The sequence below is a fragment of the Scomber scombrus genome, chromosome 15 (assembly GCF_963691925.1).
Source record: "Scomber scombrus chromosome 15, fScoSco1.1, whole genome shotgun sequence".
Lineage (NCBI taxonomy): Eukaryota > Metazoa > Chordata > Actinopteri > Scombriformes > Scombridae > Scomber > Scomber scombrus.
Window position 1 is genome coordinate 27445697 of NC_084984.1, and position 19948 is coordinate 27465644.

Here is a 19948-nt window from a genome sequence, read left to right on the forward strand (position 1 = left end):
ATTTGTTTCCAGTTCTAACCAGTAGCGTTTATTAAAGCACACTGCAGTTGTTAAGGTGTTCCAACATTATTGTTACTATAAGGTTCTTTAATTGGTTGAAAGCACAAGCTAAAACAGCTAAAACAATCACATTCAAATGCAGACAGATCCACTATGCTATCATGAGAAGCACAAAGAGTTAAGGGTAGAGCGAGATAAATAGATATTACGGATAGTTGTTATTAGTGAGTATTCCTAGTGCCACAGTCATGCAGTTTCAGCCATGTGTTCGTGTTAAAGAGTGTGTGTGTGGGAAAAAAACGCATCCCGATTGGTCACTGGTGGGCAAGGGATCAGTTGACGAAAAGCGAGCGGGTGAATTCAACAAAGTCGAAAGCTGTCGGCAGTTCGCGGCCCTTGCTGTCGAGGAAGGGCTTCATGTGTGACAGGCAGTAGTCTGCCTGTTCCTTGGTCAAGTTCTGAAAGGAAGAAGAGAACAGTTAGACCTGCATACAGACTTCACACTGACACACACAGCAGACAGTGAGAGGAGAATACTTGGCACCTGATAGAGTTCTTCTTTAGTGACGTAGGGTTTGTTCTCGGTGCTGAGAGCTCTGAAGGCGCTCTCTATCTCCTCACTGGACTTGACGTTCTCTGTCTCGCGGCTGATCATGAACGCCATGTATTCCTGCAACGACACGTTTCCATCCCTGCAAAGAGTCCTCACAGTTAGTCGCCAATAACAAGACGCATGGATGTAGATGCAAATACAGCTCTTCAAATGTGTGTTAACATGCACTCAAGTAACCAGGCTGCAGTCAAGTGACGTCTTAAATGTAAAAAACCTGATTTCACCAGCTGGGGTTCTCCTGCTATCTTATACAAGTTACCAGCTTTGTAATGTATTCAAGTGCTGAACAACTGCATAATCTGGTTACTTTAACACATGTCATTTAAATCACGTGACAAACCTGTTGGGATCCACAGTGTCGAGTATGGACTCAAACTCAGGATCTGGTTCTCCTTCTTCCACCATGGGCAGGTCGTAGCCCAGCGAGCGCAGACATGACTTGAACTCCTGGTGGTTGAGACGACCTGACTTCTCCTTGTCGAAGTGCCTGTAAATAAATAAACGGGTATATATGATGAGGACGTGACGGGACACACAAAACAGCTGCAGTTGAAGTCGGGTGAGAAATCACTTACTTGAACATCATACTGAACTCCTTCAGAGCCTCTTCTGTCACTCCAGTGGTGTTCCTGAGAGGAGAAGAGCCACAAACATGAGATCAAACATGTTCACACCAACTATCAACATGAAGTACCTCTCAGTGTGTTGGTGTGTACCTGGCCTGTATCTGTTGCTCCAAGTTGTGTTGCATCCTCATTCCCAGCTGATCCAGTTGGTCCCACTGTTGAGCCAGCCCCACTGTGCTGTGCTCTGTGTATTTATTATCTAAGATCAGTGCTTCTTCCATAGCTGCTCCCAAGTCTTCAATCTTCTTCAGCTGGCTGCGCATGGCCCGGATCTCCTGGTGCTTACGCTACATACACACACACACACACACTTTTGATTAGCTTGTGCTACATTTGTATTAAACACTCACCTCTTACAGCAGTGATAGTCATATTTACCTTAGTGGCCTCCAGCTGAGACTCCAGTGTTCCCGACTCTTCTACCATACACGACCTGACGCCAACAGAAACTGCTGTTAGAAAGGAAGCAGCACAGTCTGGAAAACTACCACACACACACACACACTCTCTCTTTCACTCACACTGATATTAGGAATACTTAAATTCTCTACAACAACCAGTGTTTCCAGAAACACCTGTATTAACTACGGTTAGCTTCTGAATAGTGTAGGGCTGCTGCCGTTACCAAAGTAACCCAATCACGTCACGGCAACTGCACAGTCAAGCTGATCACCACATAAAGTTTATGTTTATTGTTCATTACATATCTTTGTCATAAATGTTTGATAACCAGATTTGACAGGGTTCCTGTGGATCCTTAAAAAGCCTTAAGTTTAGTTTTGGATATTTAAGCTCTAAAATGTGTGGACTTGTAGGAGTTTAGTTAGGGGTTAAATTTGATTTATGTGTAATTATATTTGTTCAGTTTGTTATTTATTATTATTTTCAGATCATTTTACATAACCAACCAACCAATCAACTTATTAAAGTAAAAATAATCAGCAGTTGGAACTAAGCAGTCCTTTATAAATAACTTCAAAATGAGCTCCATTTCAACCCACTACAACAGTAACATCCTGCTCTTGCATTATTACAGTATGTCTTAGTAATGGTATTCATTTTTAAAAAGTTCTTAAAAGTCATTAAATTCCTTATTAAAAATGTGCAGATACCCTGTGTCAACAATCATTGAAAAAAAGTGTTTATGTATATATTCTGTATAGATTATCAACCAATATATTGGTATCTGAATGTTTTTACTCCCTGATCGGCATCTGCATTGGTGCCAAAAATCCAGTGTCAGCTTGTCTGTAACCATGACGTTTTGAATGGCTTCACTAATTTGTGTGGTAAGGGGGGAAAAATCCCTCCTGCGGCAGCTCTAGTAAAGTGTTTAGAAGTGTGAAATGAACTGGTTGTTGGGTGTATCATTTGGCATGTGGCTGCAGTCACTAAACTATGCTCATTTGACAGTGATGCTGTCTGTACTGCATTCATGCCATAAATCTACTGCTAACCCAAACCATGCAAGGTTAGGGCTGCTGCACACAGGACTGGAAACTGCAGCAGAGCATCAGGAGGTCATGTATGTGAGAGTCAGAAGATCCTTAAGTCACTGCACACATGCAGGAGAGTCACCACAGAGAGCCCAAAGTTCCATCAGGTCTTTGTGGGGTTGCTTTAAAAAGCTGCAACAAGAGAAGCTGATAAATGACAGTTTCCATCCCTGCAGTAAACCCCATTAACAAAGTGACATGTACCCGGTCCACGGGCTGGAAGCATGGCTGACTGCAGCCTGGTGCGTGGGGGTGTGGGGGTGGGTGGTGTTGGAGGACTGAGTGGAAGGTTAGTACAGCAGGAGGGTACTGAGCACGCCAGAGCCCTGCATGGTGGTTTTTAGACTAGGGTGCATGAGCTCACACACAGCCTTGAGGGCACTGCGTGGGTCAAAAGAAGCAAAAAGAAACCAGAGCGAGGCTTGAAAGAGGTTGACCTTCCAGACAGATCATCTGCAACTTGGTACTGATAGACACAGATAACCCGTCGATAGGCTATGCTATTCAAAGAGAGGGTGGGGAGGAGGGGGGGAGGACCAGAGATTAAACAGCAGACAAGATAATGGAGGGGGAAACAAAAATTCTCTACATAAAAGGGAGAATAACAGTCCTATAAGGCTTTATCATTTAAAAAAAATACACCCACCTGTGAGATCACACATCTGTTTTCATCATCACATCCTACAACACTTCTCACAAGCACACACACACATTGGATCAAACAGTCAGACAAAGTAAAGAAAAAAAGTGATATTCACCCGTCCAGCAGATATGTCCTGTTTTAGCAGAGTAATCCCAAAGCACCAGCGAGGAAGCAGTCGACATGAGAGAGAGACAGAGGAGAGAGAGACAGAGGAGAGAGTAGAGAGGGGAGAGAGAAAACAACAAGTTAACAACATGAGGCAACGATACATTGCTCACTGCAAACAACAACAACACAACAACTAGCTGAAACTGTGGTGTTGAACAAGCTGTGTTCTACTGTGAGCAAACACTGAGCATGCTCTGTGCTGAGCTGATGCTGAGGTCACACCAGGAAGTCACTGTCACTCTGTGCATTTTAAAATCATTCAGTCATCAACTGACTGTAACTGCATTACTGTTCATTTACTTCAGTGTACAACAGTTAGTGAGCCTGTCACTACTGTACAGCATGTAGTTCAATAAAAAGTTACTGAAGAGAAAAATAGAACTCACTGATATATTACATTTTACACTGACAGTTTGTATCTGTACTCGTGTATCATAACTCATAACTTTTTATATATATTTAATCCTGTTCAAAAGTGTTTGATAACCAACAAAGCGTGCTTATGTATATATAAGATTATCGGCCGATATATCAATATCACATTTTTTTGTGCTCCCTAATATCAGTATTGGCTCCAAAAATTCAGTATGGGTCGGGACTCTACCCTAACCCTCTTTTATGGCTTTTTACTATGATAGGAGGTTATTCTATTCTTAACTACTATTTTTACTATTTTAGAATTATTGCTTTTTCTATTTTCCATCTTATATTACATTAAAGTTTCTATTTCTTCCCTCTTTCTTTTTTAAACATTTTTTCATGCTCCTTTTAATGTGAAGCACTTCATGTATGTCATTTCTTTTCTCTAAAGCACTTTGAGCAGCATTTATTGTATGAAAAGTGCTATACAAAGTTATTCTTATCATTATTATTAATAGATTCCACCTTTTTTTGGACTCTCTGACTCTCCTGTCAAGACAAGTTGCACATTTGGCTGTTAAACTCCACAGAGGTTTAACTTCACACACACACACACAAAAAAAGGTGTGCAAATTGTAGTAAATCCTCTGATTGGATTAGAATGAATTGGATTTACTGTGAAATGCTGGTGTGACCAGAGCCAGACATCACACACACACATACAGCTTTAGAAGGGAACGCTCTCCTCTACCTGGTCTCCTGCAGCCATTGGTGGAAAGCGTTGGCGTGTTGCGCAAACTCCTGACGCAGCTTGTCGTTCTCCTCCTGCCTCCTCTGCTCCTTCTGTAGCTCCAGCTCTCGCTCCTGCACACAGACACAAAAGCAGACGTCAGGTCATGACCATGACAAACATCTACCAATTAAAATCAACTAATTAAACAATGAGGAGAAAGGAAGAACCTAAAACAGATAAAAACAAATAGAAATCATTCTTATTTTCATCTTTAATTGCATAGCTGTATTAATCCTGGTAATGAGTCTACAGTAATAACCTGCAACTAGTTTAATGTTAAAATGTATGTTGGCTCAAGGTAGAAGGATGTAGCTACTATCACACTGTGAAAAACATGTATGTGCAATCTTGAATGTGGTTACCTTGATGATCTTCTGCAGGTTCCTCCAGGTCTCCTCCAGGGCCTCCATGGTGAACCAGGTGTAGGGGTTGGACACCACCTGGTAGCTCTTGATCTGCTGGTCCAGCTCGTCCAGCTGGTTGAAGTCTGCCTGGGCCGAGCTCAGCGAGGAGCGGAAGGCCTCGTGGGCTTCGCGCAGCGCCCGGATCTCCTCCAGAGAGTTGCACCTCACGGGGTCTGTCAGATCCTCCTCTGCGTTCTCAAACCAGCTGTTGAAGGCCGACGCTTTCTTGGCGAATGTCAGGAACAAGTCCTCAACCTGGAGTGAGCATAGAGAAGATGTGATCATTCAAACAGGTTCAATTCATTGAAAATGATTTGATTTTGGACTGTATCATATCACAGCTTTAAAGTACTCCTTTACCTTTCTGAAGTGCTCTTGAGCCTCCAGAAGCTTCTTCTTGCGAGCGCCTGAGTTAGACAGCAGCTGGTTCCAGCGCTTCATCAAGGCAGCATGGCGAGCTTCGATGGCTTTTGATTGGACGTGCTTGGCGGCCAGCAGCTGGTCTTTGAGAGCTGTGATGTTGGTGATGCCCTCCTGCTGGAAGGCCTGGAGACCAGCATCAAATGTCTCCTACAGGCACACACCGAGGGAGAAAAAAACAAAGACAGTCAGTGAAGAGAGTGACAGTGTACAAAGCGATGTTTGAAATGTGTTTGGGAGGAGGTAGTACCTGCTTGGTGAGCAGGGTCTGCACGGAGGACAGGTCTCTGCCGTAGTCATCAGTCTTCAGGCTGTTCTCTTTCTCACCTAAACACAAACCACATCCAGAGGTTCACACATCTCTCTATGATCATCTCCACTTAAGCTTGTAGTAGTGTTCACTGCTACACTGGCCTCCAGTGTGTTTAAATAGAAGCTGTAATCACATGAACACTGACAGGTGCCAGAGCAAGAAACCTGCTGAAGCTGAAACATTTTGTCCACTTAGTTGAGATGATCCTGATCCCATGTTAATGTGGAATATTATTTGGGCACACCAACTCGGAATTTTGATGTTCTGGTTTGCAAAACACACAGATTCTCTAAACTGTGACTAACTCTGTTTCTCATTGGCAAACAGCAGCAGTGTATAAAACATTCATTCTCAACTTGTGATGCTTTCACCAGTTAAATCAGCACTCACTATTTAACATTCATTCCATAAGTAACTAAACAGCAGGCCAGAAGTCATCTAGTGTGTTGTCAGGTTTGAGTTTCTGTACTTCACCAAAGATCTTTTGTGAGGGGAGATACTCCACTCAGCAACGTACTGTGCAATCAGAGTTTCTGTAGAGTCATGTACTCCAGTTAAACTCATTCATATCAGATCAATAATGTGATGTCATCTCTATCTGCTGCTATGGAAACTAAAGCAATGGATGGGACTTCAGGATCAGGGACAGAAAAACTTGTCCAGGACGTCACTAGTTTGAATTTATAAACAGTTTTAGGTTCTAGTTTGAATTCATAACAAAATGTATAAACATAAAAATACTCAGCGGTGAAGCTGATGTCACCCAAGTAGTTTCTGACCACAGGACTGTGGATTAAGCATGACTTCTATCAACATTTGCTTTAAATAAAAATACAAAAGCTTCACAGTATTTATGTATTGTTTTGAGTGAATATAGTATAGCAGTAACATCTAGTATTTCATTCATTGCTGTCTTGTTTTGGACTGAGACTGCTTCTATGGAGAAAAGGTGGACTTTATGTGTTCATACCGATCCAGGACTCCACCACGTCAGCCTTCCAGTTGAACTGCAGGAAAGCTGAGTTTTCATCCAGCTTGGCTTTCCTCTGAGCTGCTGCCCTCTCCAGCTCAGACACTTTTTCTCTCAGAGCCGACATCTTGGCACTGATGTTGTCCACGTGATGGTTGTTCTGTTGGAAACACGCTAATGATTTTAACACTTCTGTAGACGTGTACAAATGGATTTAAATGACTGTTTCATGTTAGAGTCAGTACCTTCTTGATGAGCTCCTCTCCGTTAGCGCACACGTCGTTGACTCTGTCTCTGTGCACGGTGAAGTCTGTCTCAAATGCTTCATGCTTTTTCAGCAAGCCCTGAAGAAAAAGAGGTCTTATTTCTCGTCATCGCTTACTACATGTTAAAAACACTCATTTTACACAGCGGAACGCAGCAAATCACCTGCACCGCAGCCAGCGTGTCTCCGTAGTCCTCGCTCCCCACCAGATTCAACTTCTCATTAATCCAAGCTTCTTCCTCTTCCACATTCGCCACAAACTGCTGGTACTCCAGCGACTCCTCCAGTCTCTGTCCCCTAAGAGCACACACACACATACACACACATTTACACTCCTGTTTCTATCTGTGCGCTCGTGTCCTGGGCTGCACCTGTGTGGCAGAGTGAGTGCTCACCTTGCTCCAGATAAGTCTTTGAGTTCCTTCCAGTGTTCCACAAACTGGGCAAGCCTCTGCTGGATCTCCTCCTGACCGATGGTGTTGTCATCAGACAGCTTCTTCCCAGTGTCCAGCACCGACTGAGAGCACACACAACACAATCAGAATTACAACATGCTATTGTACCATCATTTCATTTGATAGGGTTACAGAACATATATCAGTATAAATGCTCACATATGGGCTTTAGATTCAGTATAATCAGCTTTTGTATCGTGTATTTAGAGCTCTGACAGCTGCCTTACATAAAGCATTGACAGTTCTGGAGAGTCTGTATTATAACTGTATAGTAATCACTGACAGGAGATGATTGACTGCAGTCACATGGTAATATTAAGACTTCATTGGGACTGTTTTCTAAAAGGTATGAGGCTTCTGAGGGACACAGCGGCACACTTTGTTCCCTGTTTAAACTAACTGAACAATAGCACAATCTCACAGAATGAACAGACCAGAGTCCAGACAGTACTGCCTTCATCTCTGTTATCAGTTCTATAAAGCTCTTTAGTATGAACAGATGACCAGGATTCAGGTATACCTGAATGGCCGGCTCGTGGGCTCCCAGCTCGGCCTCCAGCCTCTTGTGTTTCTTCCTCAGATTCTGTACTCCTGTCAAATCACGTCCGTAGTCCTCCGAACTAACAAGCAACTTCTTTTCTCTGTGAAGACGGAGCATAAATGTGCACTTTTTAGTGTGATGCCATAAAGACATTTTAAAAAGACATTAATCTCTGCTATTGATTCTTCATGAACTGAGGGAGCTCTCTTACTTGATCCAAGACTCTTCATCATCCAGGTCCCTGAAGAACTGATGCAGGCGGTGGGACTCGTTGAGTTTGGCGCGGCGGCCGGATGCCATGCTCTTGATCTTGGTGAAGCGGCCATTGACGGCGTCGCGCTTGTCCTTCACCAGTGTGGTGTCGAAGGCGTTACTGGACATCAGGCTGTCGGCCTGGCCATTCAGATCCTTCAGACGATCCTGCGGGGAGGAAGAAGAAGGGTCTAAATAAACTAGGTCTTTTCAAATGTTTAGTGGCTATAACTGCCTTGCTGTGTATTGTGTCTATTCGGTGTGATAATGAGCTGTGTACCTCATGGGCAGAAATATCAGCCTCCAGCAGCTGGTGTTTCTTCAGCAGGTTGTTGACTGATGCCAGATCTTTACCGTAATCCTCAGAGGCGAGAAGAGCTTCCACCTGAGAAACAACAACAACATGTGTCAGTCTTTGAGATGACTGCGATCATCTGTGTGTGTGTGTGTGTGTGTGTGTGTGTGTTTCTATCATCACCTCAGAAAGCCAGAAGTCGAAGTCCTTGATGCCTGTGTTGAAGTTCTGCTGCTTGTTGGCTTCTTTCAGTTTCTGGCTCTTTTCTGCTGATTTGTTGACGAGGAACTGCCACTGTTCATCCAGAGCGTTGAGACGAGCCTGAGAGACACAAAAGTAAAATAAAAATGAAATTAAATAAAGTTGTTTTCAAAAGTATTTAATGTACTGTTACCATAATATAAGAACATCTATCTAAACTATTGCTTCAACTCTTTGTCAGAATCTTACAGTATTGGTCATGAGCTTATTATCCTATTAGGCACTAATACATGACTCTTTGCCCCCTCATTTTTATAAGAACATTACCCATTAAAGGAAAAGTCTGTCAATATTCTAAACACCAAGAATACATTTATCTACAGTATTAGTCAGGAAGCTGCATCTTTTGACTGGTACTGTATTGTGTGTATTGAAGCCTGACTATGGTAATGTGTCACTGTCACAATCTGTCTGTCTTGTACTGTACTGCTAAAAAGAAAAAGAAGATGCAAAGAGAGGCGTGTCATCCATATGTGCTGCTTATATGTTTTCATAATGTAACCAAACAATGTTTAATCCTTGAATCTATTGTGTGTCATTTCATGTCATTATGATTGGTTGGTTTCTAAGTGTGTCTCTCTTTAGTTGTCAGTCAGTTACTGTGATCAGGGGCCTTTCTTTAAATCGCTGTATTGACAGGTTCATGTATATTCTGTCAGCTTGTTCTAACTCTGCATTGAAGCTACAGTATATATTCTAAGTCAAACACAGTGCCCAGACATGATGAACCTACCCTGACTGCGTCCTCGCTGCCAGCACAGGCTCCTCTCTGGATCAGGGCGTTACCGGTGTCGATGACCCCGCGGATTCGGTCTGCGTTGGCGTGCAGCTCGGCTTCAAACGCCTGATGCTTCTGGTGTTTACTCTGACGGCACGGAGAGAGGCGGGAGGGAACAAAAACACAGTGTGAGAACCTCCTGCTCTATGGCGTACATGTTCACAACCCTTCTTCCATTGAGAGATGTCAATTAAGACTGCAAGTCTAGCAAAGCTCTCATACTTACATTCAGTGCAAAAGCTCAAATGGAGGTTACGTTTTTTTCAACAACCTTTTAGCTTAAGCATTATGAGGCTGACAAAAAATGTTGTAGCTGTAACTGAAAACTGCAAAAAAAAGAATTCAACACAAGACGCCAACTATGGCAGACAATGTGTTGGACGTGGACACACACAGGACAAACAACACAAAATGGGAATGTAGAGGACAACATCTGCAACACAGCTGAAAACCTTCTGAAGGAAGAGTCACTTTAAAAATTGCTTCATGTTTATATCTATTTACATTTCTAATGTCCCTCTCAGCTGGCTCATAAATACTGTGTTTTTACATCTGATTCAATTAAGGAGGAAGGATTGCTTCTCACCCTAACCCTAACCCTAAACTGTCTCAGTTTAACAAAAATATTCAGCATTTCAAGGTCAATTTGATTTGATTTGTCTTTGGGATCAATGTAGGAATCAAACATCTGAAGCAAGTTTCAAGTTGACCCCTCGAGAACTGAAATTAAAAATGGAAGCCACACCCAACAACTAGTAGCCTTCGATGACAAAAACAAACCTAGAAATAAAATACAAACATGAACACAGGATGAAGTCTTTTTTTAAAAAATGAACTAAATTAAAAACCCAAGTGGAAAAAGAAGCTGGCACTTGACAGTGCCGATGATGAGGGACAAACTCAAGATGGACGGATTTGCTTGTTCTATGTCGTGTCTACACACACACACATATACACACACACACAGCGAGGACGTGGACATATGGAGGATAACCTGCTCGGTTGTTAGTCACACTACTCAAACTTACCAGCAGCTTGGACAGCTATAATAAAAAAAATAAAAAACAGTGAGAGAAAATTTCAGTCTCACTTCAGACAGGACACAGGGAGGGATTTAACACCATTAAGAGTTATTGTCAATATAAACAAGACAAAACACATTAGCAGTTTTAATTTAGCATGACAGTTTGTTATCTTTTGTTTTGAACATTTAAACATCCTTACAATCTTCTTCATGAACTTTTCTTTGAATATTTGTGTTTTTTCTATTCACTGAATCACACTTGTTAAGGCATCCCATGCACTGTGTGGGTCAGGTCTGTGCTGGTGCAAGACTTATGTGTACCTGGATGTTGGTCGGGTCCTTGTAGGACTCGTCGGTTGCGGTCTGCAGCTTCTCACTGATCCACGCCTCTATCTCGTCCACGTCCCGGCTGAACTGCTGCAGGGTCTGAGATTCACCCAGCTTAGAACGCTTTTCAATCATTTGTGCCTTCAGCCGACGCCACCTGTCACACATGAAAGAGTTTAACATTTAAAACAAAGCTCTAACACACTAATGTGTAGTTTACAATTTGAGATGTTTCTCACCTGTCAAGCACTTCATCGCGGCGATTGGAGATCTCAGGTCTGGCGTAATGATCAGCTCCAATCAGCTGATCGGCAAAGGACTGCAGAGCTGCGATCTTCTCCTCCTGTACAGCAGAGCAACATTTAATACTGTACAGAACACAGAAAGCCATGAGTGTTCAAGGCTTTCACTGAGTGCTGAAACATCTCACTGACCTGTACGTTAATGGCTTTGTCAAAGTCTTCGTGTTTCTTGATGAGGGCCTCCACGCTGTCCAGGGAGTCTCCCTTGTCGTCGCTGGCGAGGAAAGCTTCACGAGCCGCCATCCAGTTCTCGGCCTGTTCACAGTCCCTGTTGAAGAGCTGTGGAGGAACGCAGGCAGTCAGTGACTGTGTTACAAACCGCTGCTAACTCATTATCTCGTGGCTCAGCACTTTGTTACCTGGAGCTCAAGGCACTGGTCCAGCATCATGCGGCGCTGCACCCAGGCCTTCTCCAGGTCGGCACGCTCGCGGTCCAGAGCCTCCAGTTTCTGCTGGATCTCAGGACTGGCGTAATGGCCTCGAGCCAGCAGCTGCTGACCGAACTGTTCGAAGGCCTGGAAGGTTCCAGCACGAGCGTCGATCTCAGTGCGGTGTTCCTGGAAAAATGGACATGGAAAGAAAGATGGATGAGTGTTAGATGTGCAGTGACTTGTGCTGATGTGTATAATACTGCACATCATAATATAACAGAGGGAAGGAGTTCAGTACCTGGTGTCTTTCTAGAAGGGCCTCTGCTCCAGTCACATCTTTAGCCAGCTCCTCTGAAGACACCAGTCCTCGAATGCCATTAATCCAGGACATCAGATCTCTGTGTACAAATCAGATGAAAAATTATATACTGTATTACTTTCCTAAAACATCTATAGGTCACTTTCAATCCAGTTCTTCACCTCTACAACCAATCTAACCCAGAGACATGCAGTGATGGTTAGCCTCCTCACCTGAAGTCAGACAGGAAGCGCTGCAGGTCATGAGAGTTGCCCAGCTTGTCTTTGCGCTGGTCGGCACGTCCCACCAGGCTGCTCCAGGCCGTGTTCAGCTCAGTGCATTTCTCCTGGATGTCGTCCACTGCTTCAGGGTGGGACTGGATCAGACGCTCTGCTGTCTCTCCGAGAGAGTTCACCTAGGCGAGGAGTAGAAAAAAAATGAGCAAGAGCTTCAAGAGACAAATATTTTAGCCAGAACCAGAGCCAGTTTGTTTGTAGATCAGCTAAAATCTCATATAAATGACTAAAAGACTGTCTGACCTTGTCACCCAGGGCTGCCAGGTCTCTCTCAAAGCCTTCGTGTTTACGCTGCAGAGCCTGGACACTGGCCAGGTCGTGACCATAGTTGTCAGTGTTGAGGGCCTGGTTCTTCTCCTCAATCCATTCTTTAGTTTCATCAGCATCCCTGAAGAGAAACACACACAGCTTTGTTCAAATCCCTCTGTGATCTAAAGTGATAAGAACATGTTCCTATGTGCAGGACCGAGGGTTTCACATTTTACTCGTGCTTCTTTCCTTTCTGTACAACACCACAACACAAAAATGTATTCAATGCTTTAACTTTCTGTGACAGTTTCTATTATAACTAGTTAGGACGAGGTTTCCATTTTTCCTCATACTAAAGGAAAAGTTATAGAAGCAATAAAACTCTGCTGCTACAGTCTTACTTAGTCTGGTAGCAAACGTCAAACAGATGTTGAATTTGCTCAGTTAATAACTCTTTTCTTTTCATTTTATTTTAGCTTTATTTTAGCTTTTCACAACCTGATGCTATTTCATGGATCTAGGTAGCTGCGTGTTTAGGAAGATGATGTCCCCATTCCTAATTGGTCAACTGTTTCTCCAGCTGGCAGAAGCTGTCTATGAGAACAATAACAGGTCTATTTGAATCACTGAACAAGTTGGAGATATGAGTGGTGATTCAGTGGTCTGCAACCAGTCTAACTTGTTGCCACAGTGATTTCCTTTAAATTCTCTCAAATCCAAATTTAGATTTGTTTATTCTTTTCCCATTTCACCCAGGCTTCACCCTTCATGCCTATATTAGTATTAGAATTGATCTATATTTAAATATAGTATAGTAGTTTTAGTAACTGTCAAAGGTTTGAATTGGACCTTCCAAAACCCTGTAGGTGATGTCACAGACACTACTATGTGTGTTTTCCTACCTGTGGAATCTCTGCACCTCGTGGGCACTGCCCAGCATGTTACTCCTTTCTTCAGCCAGCTGCTGCAGGGACCTCCAGCGATTGTTCAGCTCCTGCACGTCAAACAACCGGCATGAAAACAGCACTTTACACAGAATTTGCTCAGCCCTTCTGCAGCTTGTGTCTTCTAGTTAAAATGTGCAATTATTTGTCAACTTAACACCCTCAATCAAAGAGGGACCTGAGTGATCAAGACATGTGTGCAAGATTGTAAATGTGTAAAGAAATTAGGAGTAAATGGCATAAATGTGAGGTAAGCACAAAAATTTTACACATTTAACGTGTGAAATCGAATGGAATATGTGAGATTATTTGCATAGTGTGTGCATGATGTCTGCTTGATGGACACAGACAGCGATGGACAGACAGAGGAAGGTGGATGATGAAGGGTGAGATGCACAGATGGATGCATGGGAAGAACATGACACGACACATGGATGAGGAAAACATTCAGGATGTAGTAAAAAGATGCTGAGGTGCTTGTGTAGTCATGCCAGCAAACATTCAACATACTACAATCAACAACCAAAGGCACGATCACAGGAAAAGAACAAAAATCTACGGGGAAAAAACTGGAAGGAACAAAATAACATTGAACACTCCAAAACTCTAAAGTCAGGTTTCAGAGGACAGGAAGAGATAGATTGTGTGACACCGAAAAAAAGGGACGCCATGACGATGATGGGTGGGGGGGGGGTTAGTTTTCTGATCATGATGCAGGACACGGGAGAGAAGGAGAGGGGCGGTTTAGAATGAGGCCGGTGGACTAGTTAATCTTACCTTGATAGTATTAAAGTTAGCCGTTGTTTGAACAGCCAAGCGTACATTCTACAGTCGAAGGTGAAAAAAATAACATGGAAGGAAGGAAGGAAGGAGGGAAAAAAGAAAAAAACAGAAAACACCACACCAGTCAAGAGTGTTATGGAAACTTCCAGGGTTGGTCTCAGTCTTCTACAAAGACTTTTACACCACTGTAAGCACTGCAACCAGAGCTAGAACCAACTGACCAACACTGAGTTATGATGAATCAAACAAGAGATTTAGACGATTAAGACATCTTGAGACCTCATTTAAAAACAAATTCAAGGCTTATTAAAAAGCTTGAGAGTTTTCAGGCTCCCGAGCCGTCTCATCAATGTCTAATCAGATTTCCATGAGGTAACATGTATAACATTACGCCCCCATGCCAGTAACTGAACATTATGACATTAATGGGCGTGACTGCAGTTAATTCCACAACAGTTATCAAACATCAACCCAATGCTGAACGGGCATGCACAGTTACAGTATCAGATCAAGATTGACGGGCTGTCAAATCTTTGCAGTTGATGCATTTTTACACATAACAGTAAAAATGTTTGGATGTATAATCTGGAGACAGATTCAACAGTGTGAGATGGAAATTACCTTCCATGGAGATGCGGTCTTAGAATCAGCTTCATCCTATTAAAAAAAACATAATATAAGCATAAATATCACTGTTGAATTGTTCATTAAATATCATGCAGAATGTTTGGAAGTGAGAGAGATGTTTACTACCATGCCAGGAGCAGAACCAAGCAGCTCTTGTTGCTGTAAATGGGAAAAAAAAGGATTGATATTAAATTGCAGCTAAAACATCAGAAAGGTTCATATGTATGATCCTACAGATGCAGAGAGGAAGGACTCACCTGAGCCTGCATCATGGGAGCCTCCTCAGCCATGAGGCCTTCAGACTCCAGCTCAGATGCCACTTTGTTGATGTCCCTCAGGCGAGACTCGTTGGCCTTCAGATCCTGGAGGGAGGAAAAAAACACATCAGACACTTTATGCGAGACGTGATCTAGAACATATGTACAAACAATGTCAGACATACACACACGTATTGCCTGAAATGTAATCAGGAGAAACATGTGTGTGGACATCAGCTAGGAAAACATGAGTTGGAAGCTAATGATCATATTCAATGCATACAGACTGGTTATGACTTCAGACTACACTCAATCCTACTAATTGAGTTTTGTATAACAATTAAAGACAGTTATTTCAGCTAGTCTCAGTTGAATGACGTGGTGGTAACACTGAAGTCTCTCGATTTAACATTTATAAGCAGTATACAAACATTTAATGAAATAAGGAGATCTGTAAGTGTTTATTAATGAACAGTATTTATGAAAAAGTATAACTTTATAAGCAGCCTCCAGTTATGGAAGCCCACAGGAGGAGTTATAGTTGTTGACAAATTAGTTAAACACTTTCACTACATGGACAAAATATTGGGAAACCTGGCCACACCTACAGGAGCTTTTATCACATCCCATTCTGAAGCCATAGGCATTAATATGGAGTTGGTCCCCCTATGCAGCTACAACAGCTTCCACTCTTCTGGCAAGGCTTTCCACAAGGTTTTGCCCATTCATCCAGAAGAGCATTTGTGAAGTCAGGCACTGATGTTGGACGAGAAGGCCTGGCTCACAATCTCTGTTCTAGTTCATCCCAAAGGAGTATGATGGGGTTGAGGTCAGGGCTCTGTGTGGGCCTGTCAAGTTCTTGCACACCAAACTCACCCAACTATGTATGTGTATATTTGCTAAAAACCACAAAACCATTTAATTCAATGTTTGTATGCTACTGTTAAGCAATGTTAAATAAGGGGAGTATTGGAGCCATATTGACACACAGAGTCTACATAAAGGATGAGACAGGTTGAGAGACTTTACCTTCTGGAAGTCGTCAAACTTCTTCTGCAGGACCTCCACCTGCTCCAGGTCAGAGCCCATCTCTTCATTAGTCAGGGCGCCCTCCTTCTCGTTGATCCACTGCTGCAGCTCATTGGCCTCCCTGAACAACATGAACTTCTTGCAGCTCTTCTCTAACATGTCCTTGCGTTTCTCTCCCAGCTCCAACAGAGTGCCGTACCTTGAAAAAAGGAGGTGAACAGGAGGCATTACACGAGGGAACCAGTAGAGAGTAAACTACTGGAGGAACACTGACATGCTGGGTGGACACAGAACATGAGAAGGAAGCCTGGCTGTGTGACTGATTTATGACTTGTATGAATTTTAAATGCAAGAGTATAACTACTAAATGACAGTTGAGAACGCTCTGAATGAACAGCAGGGGGTATGAACCAGCCCTTACTCACAATCTCAAATCATGTAATGTGTCTTCAGAGGTTTATCATCCTCTCATACTGTGGTCCATGTTTACAGATTTAGAAATGACTTTTAATTTTCTTTGGTAGCCACATTCCAGTAGTCTGCTAAAAAGTGATGTTTCTCCAAATCAAAACAACAAACTCACTTCTGCATTGCTGAATCCATTAGTTAACTGACTTTTATAACATTTAACAAGCAAAAAAGTGATTAAGTGAGTGTTAACCTGTCTCGCTGTATTTCTGAATAAGGGAATCTGGTCTGAGACTCATTTCATAATCCTAAATCAATATTAGAAATATGTTTCCGGGCAGGTTTTGGGTCCAGCCACAGACCACACAGGCCTTGCAAGCAGAAGCAGGGTTCCCCTCAGTGTTTTAAAATGGATTTGTTCCACCTAGTCTGATATAAACACTGCCTCTGATAACATCAGAAGAAATGAATATATCTTTGTGAAACATTAAAGTCCCCTCCACTCACACATATATTTTACTTATTGATCTTTCAGCCAAATGTTTGAGCTTCTCTATAAAAAGGATCTATGTGCAGTTTGCTTTCACATCCATCTGCTGTAGGAGGAAAGTTTCTCTGTGCTCACCTTAAATCTGAAATGTACACATGTATGTACAAGATGATTTTGTTACAGTACATCACAACTAGTTTGAAGCTAATCCTGGTCCAGTAAGCATGTGTGATGTGGAAACATGAAGCCTCCAGTGAAAACAAACACTCAGATCAGACTCTATAGTGAAGTAGGAGACATCTTGTGTCTTTTAACATGACACATATTTGGGCCTATGTCATAGATCCTGAATGAATACTTGTTATTTTAACCATTTTCTTTTTTAAGGATCATTTAACTTTTGGGGAAAACCTATAGTTTTTTATTTCCCCAAAACAGGTCTGAAGTGGACATTTGAGCCTTCAGAGAAAACATACAGTGACGCTACATCACACAAATCTGTCATCTAATATCTACATTGATTTATTTAATCACAGCACATTATCACCTTAACTCACCTATTCCCTAAGGGAAACCATGAGAAGTTATTATACATCAAGTAGGTGCTTCTACTACCACTCTAACACACCTGATTGTAATTATTAGCTCGTTATCAAGCAGCTGAAGCTTGTTTAGGGCTTGATAACGGGTTAATAATTAAACTCAGGCTTGTTAGAGTGAGGAGATACCTAAAAACATGCAGGGCAGTAGCTCTCCAGGAGCAGGGGTGGAGACCACTGTTCTATAGTATACATTGAACAAATGGCCAGTGTATAAGCGAATGTCTCTTGACTAGCACCTGAGCCTTGGACAATGAGGTAAACTTATTATTAAAATGAATCAGAGCTCAATACATGCAGAAGAGGACAGCTTATGACATGGCATTTTATGGGAGGTGATACACAAACCGACAGAATTTCAGACAGTCAAAAATAAAAAATAAAATGAATTGACATCCATAGGAAAGGCTGGGATGACAAGGATGTGGAAGTTGTACATCAAAGGTACTTCTATCCCTGTGCTGAATAGAAGACGAGGGTGAAGTAGATGCGGCGTCATAGAACATGGGTTGAGTGTTTTTTCACAGTTTTAGGATGGGGGGAAAGATGCACAACTGCTGATGATATTTAGCGGTTTGTCACGATCACAAGAACACGCAGAGGGACACGGAGGTTCCTACTCACAGCTCTTCCACCTGATTCATGCGCACAGACACGCTGCAGGCCTCCTTGGTAACGAGCCTGCACGTTGGCAAGGCGAGGCCAACGCACAGCGAGATTTAGTTGTTAAATACAGCAAAGGATAGCAGAGGAGACAGAGAAAGAGGCCACGGGCAAGGTCATTAGTTAGAATTGAAAAGGAAGTAAAGAAAAAAGCTTTAAAAACAGAGCACTCAGGAGGAATAGTTTAAATCAATCTAGTTGAAAAAGGAGAGAAGAGTTAGTAAAGTACATTCAGTAGTAAAGCGGACAGAGGTGGAGTGGGATTCTTACTGATTGTCGATCTGGTCTTGGCGCAGTGCGATGCTGCCGTGTTCATCCAGCAGGTTTTCCCTGGAAGAGGACTGGGTGGGGTCCAGTTTCTTCACGTAAGCAGCAGGAACGAAGCCCTGTCGATCATTCACCTCTACCTTCCACCAGTCCTGCAGCAGGGAGGAAACAAAGTCACGTCAACAAGTGATATTATTAATTCATCTTCAGTTTACTGCTTTTAAACATGTGTATGGTGCAGCTGTTTTTAATTATACAAGAATGGACTAAGCTTATACATAGAGCTGGATATCAACCATCAAACACTTTTCAGATTGAGTGTTACTTCTTTAATCATCTTCTGATTGAAATCATCAGCTTGCTAACGTTTCTTTTGTCTTGTTTTATCTTTTTAAAACTAGTTTTTAGTCTAGCTCTTTTTTATTTCATTTTACTTATGTTTTGTTTTTTAATCTGTTTTAACCTAGGTTTTATTCTAACTTTTAATAAACCTTTCTCTAATTCTCTCTAATTTTTTGTTTTTCTTATTTAGGTCTTTATTATAAAGCCTAAATCTTGTTTTTCCATTATTATTTTCTATCGTGTGCATTGTTCTTTGTTGTTATTCCTTTTCTTTATGTTGTCCTCTGTCTACACTTGTTCTGTCTTATTATCAGCTTGTCAATCAACTGTGAAGCACTTTGAACTACATGAACCTGAATGAAAGCTGCTATATAAATAAATGTTAATTGATGGTTGCTTCCTGTGGCAGAATTCAAAGTTTGAAGCTGGCAATAGTCTAGATTCTTCTTCAACTGTCACTACTAACAAGTAGAACACTAATGTGTATCAATCTGCTGCAGAAAATAGCCCCCCATAAATACACTATTTCCTCCTGTTAGGGTTAGTTTGTTAAACAATTACAGTGATCAGCTGTTACTGAACCCTGTAAATTGTATATTTGTGATCCATTATAAAGACTTTCATCCTCAGTAATAACCAGGTGTTTGGGGCTGAGATCCATAATCAGGATGCACAGATGCATTCGTAAAATTAAATTTGAAATGAAATCTTTCCCCGACATTAATCTACCTAAACCCTGAACAGCTTGACTTATACGTCTCCATACTGACTGTCTATTTCGAGAAACAGGTGATTTAAGTCTGGTTGTATCTGTACCTTGTTGGTGCTGTTGAGCAGGGTGAGGATGTCGCCCTTCTTCATAGTAACTTCACGTGGACTCTTCTCCTGGTAGTCGTACAGAGCCAGGACCAGCTCCTTCCCAGTCTCATCGTCAGTTGGTGCCACTTGTTGCTGCAATGAAACGATACGTGTCACTGATTTATACTCTCTGCTGTTAGAACAGTAAAAACCCCGTTCTG

General features: G+C 42.2%; 1 protein-coding gene across 5 annotated transcripts in view; it reads right to left on the reverse strand.

Moving 5' to 3' along the window:
* Positions 1 to 7: 7 nt before the first annotated feature.
* Positions 8 to 19948, reverse strand: part of sptan1 (spectrin alpha, non-erythrocytic 1) — a 35068-nt gene continuing 15127 nt past the window's right edge. For 3 of the 5 annotated variants that reach the window (XM_062435053.1, XM_062435052.1, XM_062435054.1), the window contains exons 20-55: positions 19746 to 19880; positions 18591 to 18739; positions 16161 to 16359; positions 15132 to 15236; positions 15001 to 15033; positions 14869 to 14904; positions 14242 to 14289; positions 13423 to 13514; positions 12515 to 12659; positions 12209 to 12390; positions 11976 to 12075; positions 11666 to 11863; positions 11439 to 11585; positions 11244 to 11347; positions 10999 to 11161; positions 10682 to 10696; positions 9609 to 9740; positions 8798 to 8935; positions 8600 to 8704; positions 8279 to 8487; positions 8047 to 8167; positions 7467 to 7588; positions 7236 to 7368; positions 7052 to 7150; positions 6807 to 6966; positions 5774 to 5850; positions 5464 to 5673; positions 5062 to 5358; positions 4658 to 4770; positions 3494 to 3511; positions 1618 to 1672; positions 1330 to 1526; positions 1189 to 1242; positions 954 to 1100; positions 545 to 692; positions 8 to 458 (exon numbers count right to left, since the gene is read on the reverse strand). In XM_062435053.1, coding sequence (XP_062291037.1) covers positions 333 to 458; positions 545 to 692; positions 954 to 1100; positions 1189 to 1242; positions 1330 to 1526; positions 1618 to 1672; positions 3494 to 3511; positions 4658 to 4770; positions 5062 to 5358; positions 5464 to 5673; positions 5774 to 5850; positions 6807 to 6966; positions 7052 to 7150; positions 7236 to 7368; positions 7467 to 7588; positions 8047 to 8167; positions 8279 to 8487; positions 8600 to 8704; positions 8798 to 8935; positions 9609 to 9740; positions 10682 to 10696; positions 10999 to 11161; positions 11244 to 11347; positions 11439 to 11585; positions 11666 to 11863; positions 11976 to 12075; positions 12209 to 12390; positions 12515 to 12659; positions 13423 to 13514; positions 14242 to 14289; positions 14869 to 14904; positions 15001 to 15033; positions 15132 to 15236; positions 16161 to 16359; positions 18591 to 18739; positions 19746 to 19880 — 4512 coding nt within the window. In that variant the 3' untranslated portion in view covers positions 8 to 332. The remainder of the gene's footprint in view (positions 459 to 544; positions 693 to 953; positions 1101 to 1188; positions 1243 to 1329; positions 1527 to 1617; positions 1673 to 3493; positions 3512 to 4657; positions 4771 to 5061; positions 5359 to 5463; positions 5674 to 5773; positions 5851 to 6806; positions 6967 to 7051; positions 7151 to 7235; positions 7369 to 7466; positions 7589 to 8046; positions 8168 to 8278; positions 8488 to 8599; positions 8705 to 8797; positions 8936 to 9608; positions 9741 to 10681; positions 10697 to 10998; positions 11162 to 11243; positions 11348 to 11438; positions 11586 to 11665; positions 11864 to 11975; positions 12076 to 12208; positions 12391 to 12514; positions 12660 to 13422; positions 13515 to 14241; positions 14290 to 14868; positions 14905 to 15000; positions 15034 to 15131; positions 15237 to 16160; positions 16360 to 18590; positions 18740 to 19745; positions 19881 to 19948) is intronic. The other 2 variants (XM_062435056.1, XM_062435055.1) reach the window with 2 other exon arrangements.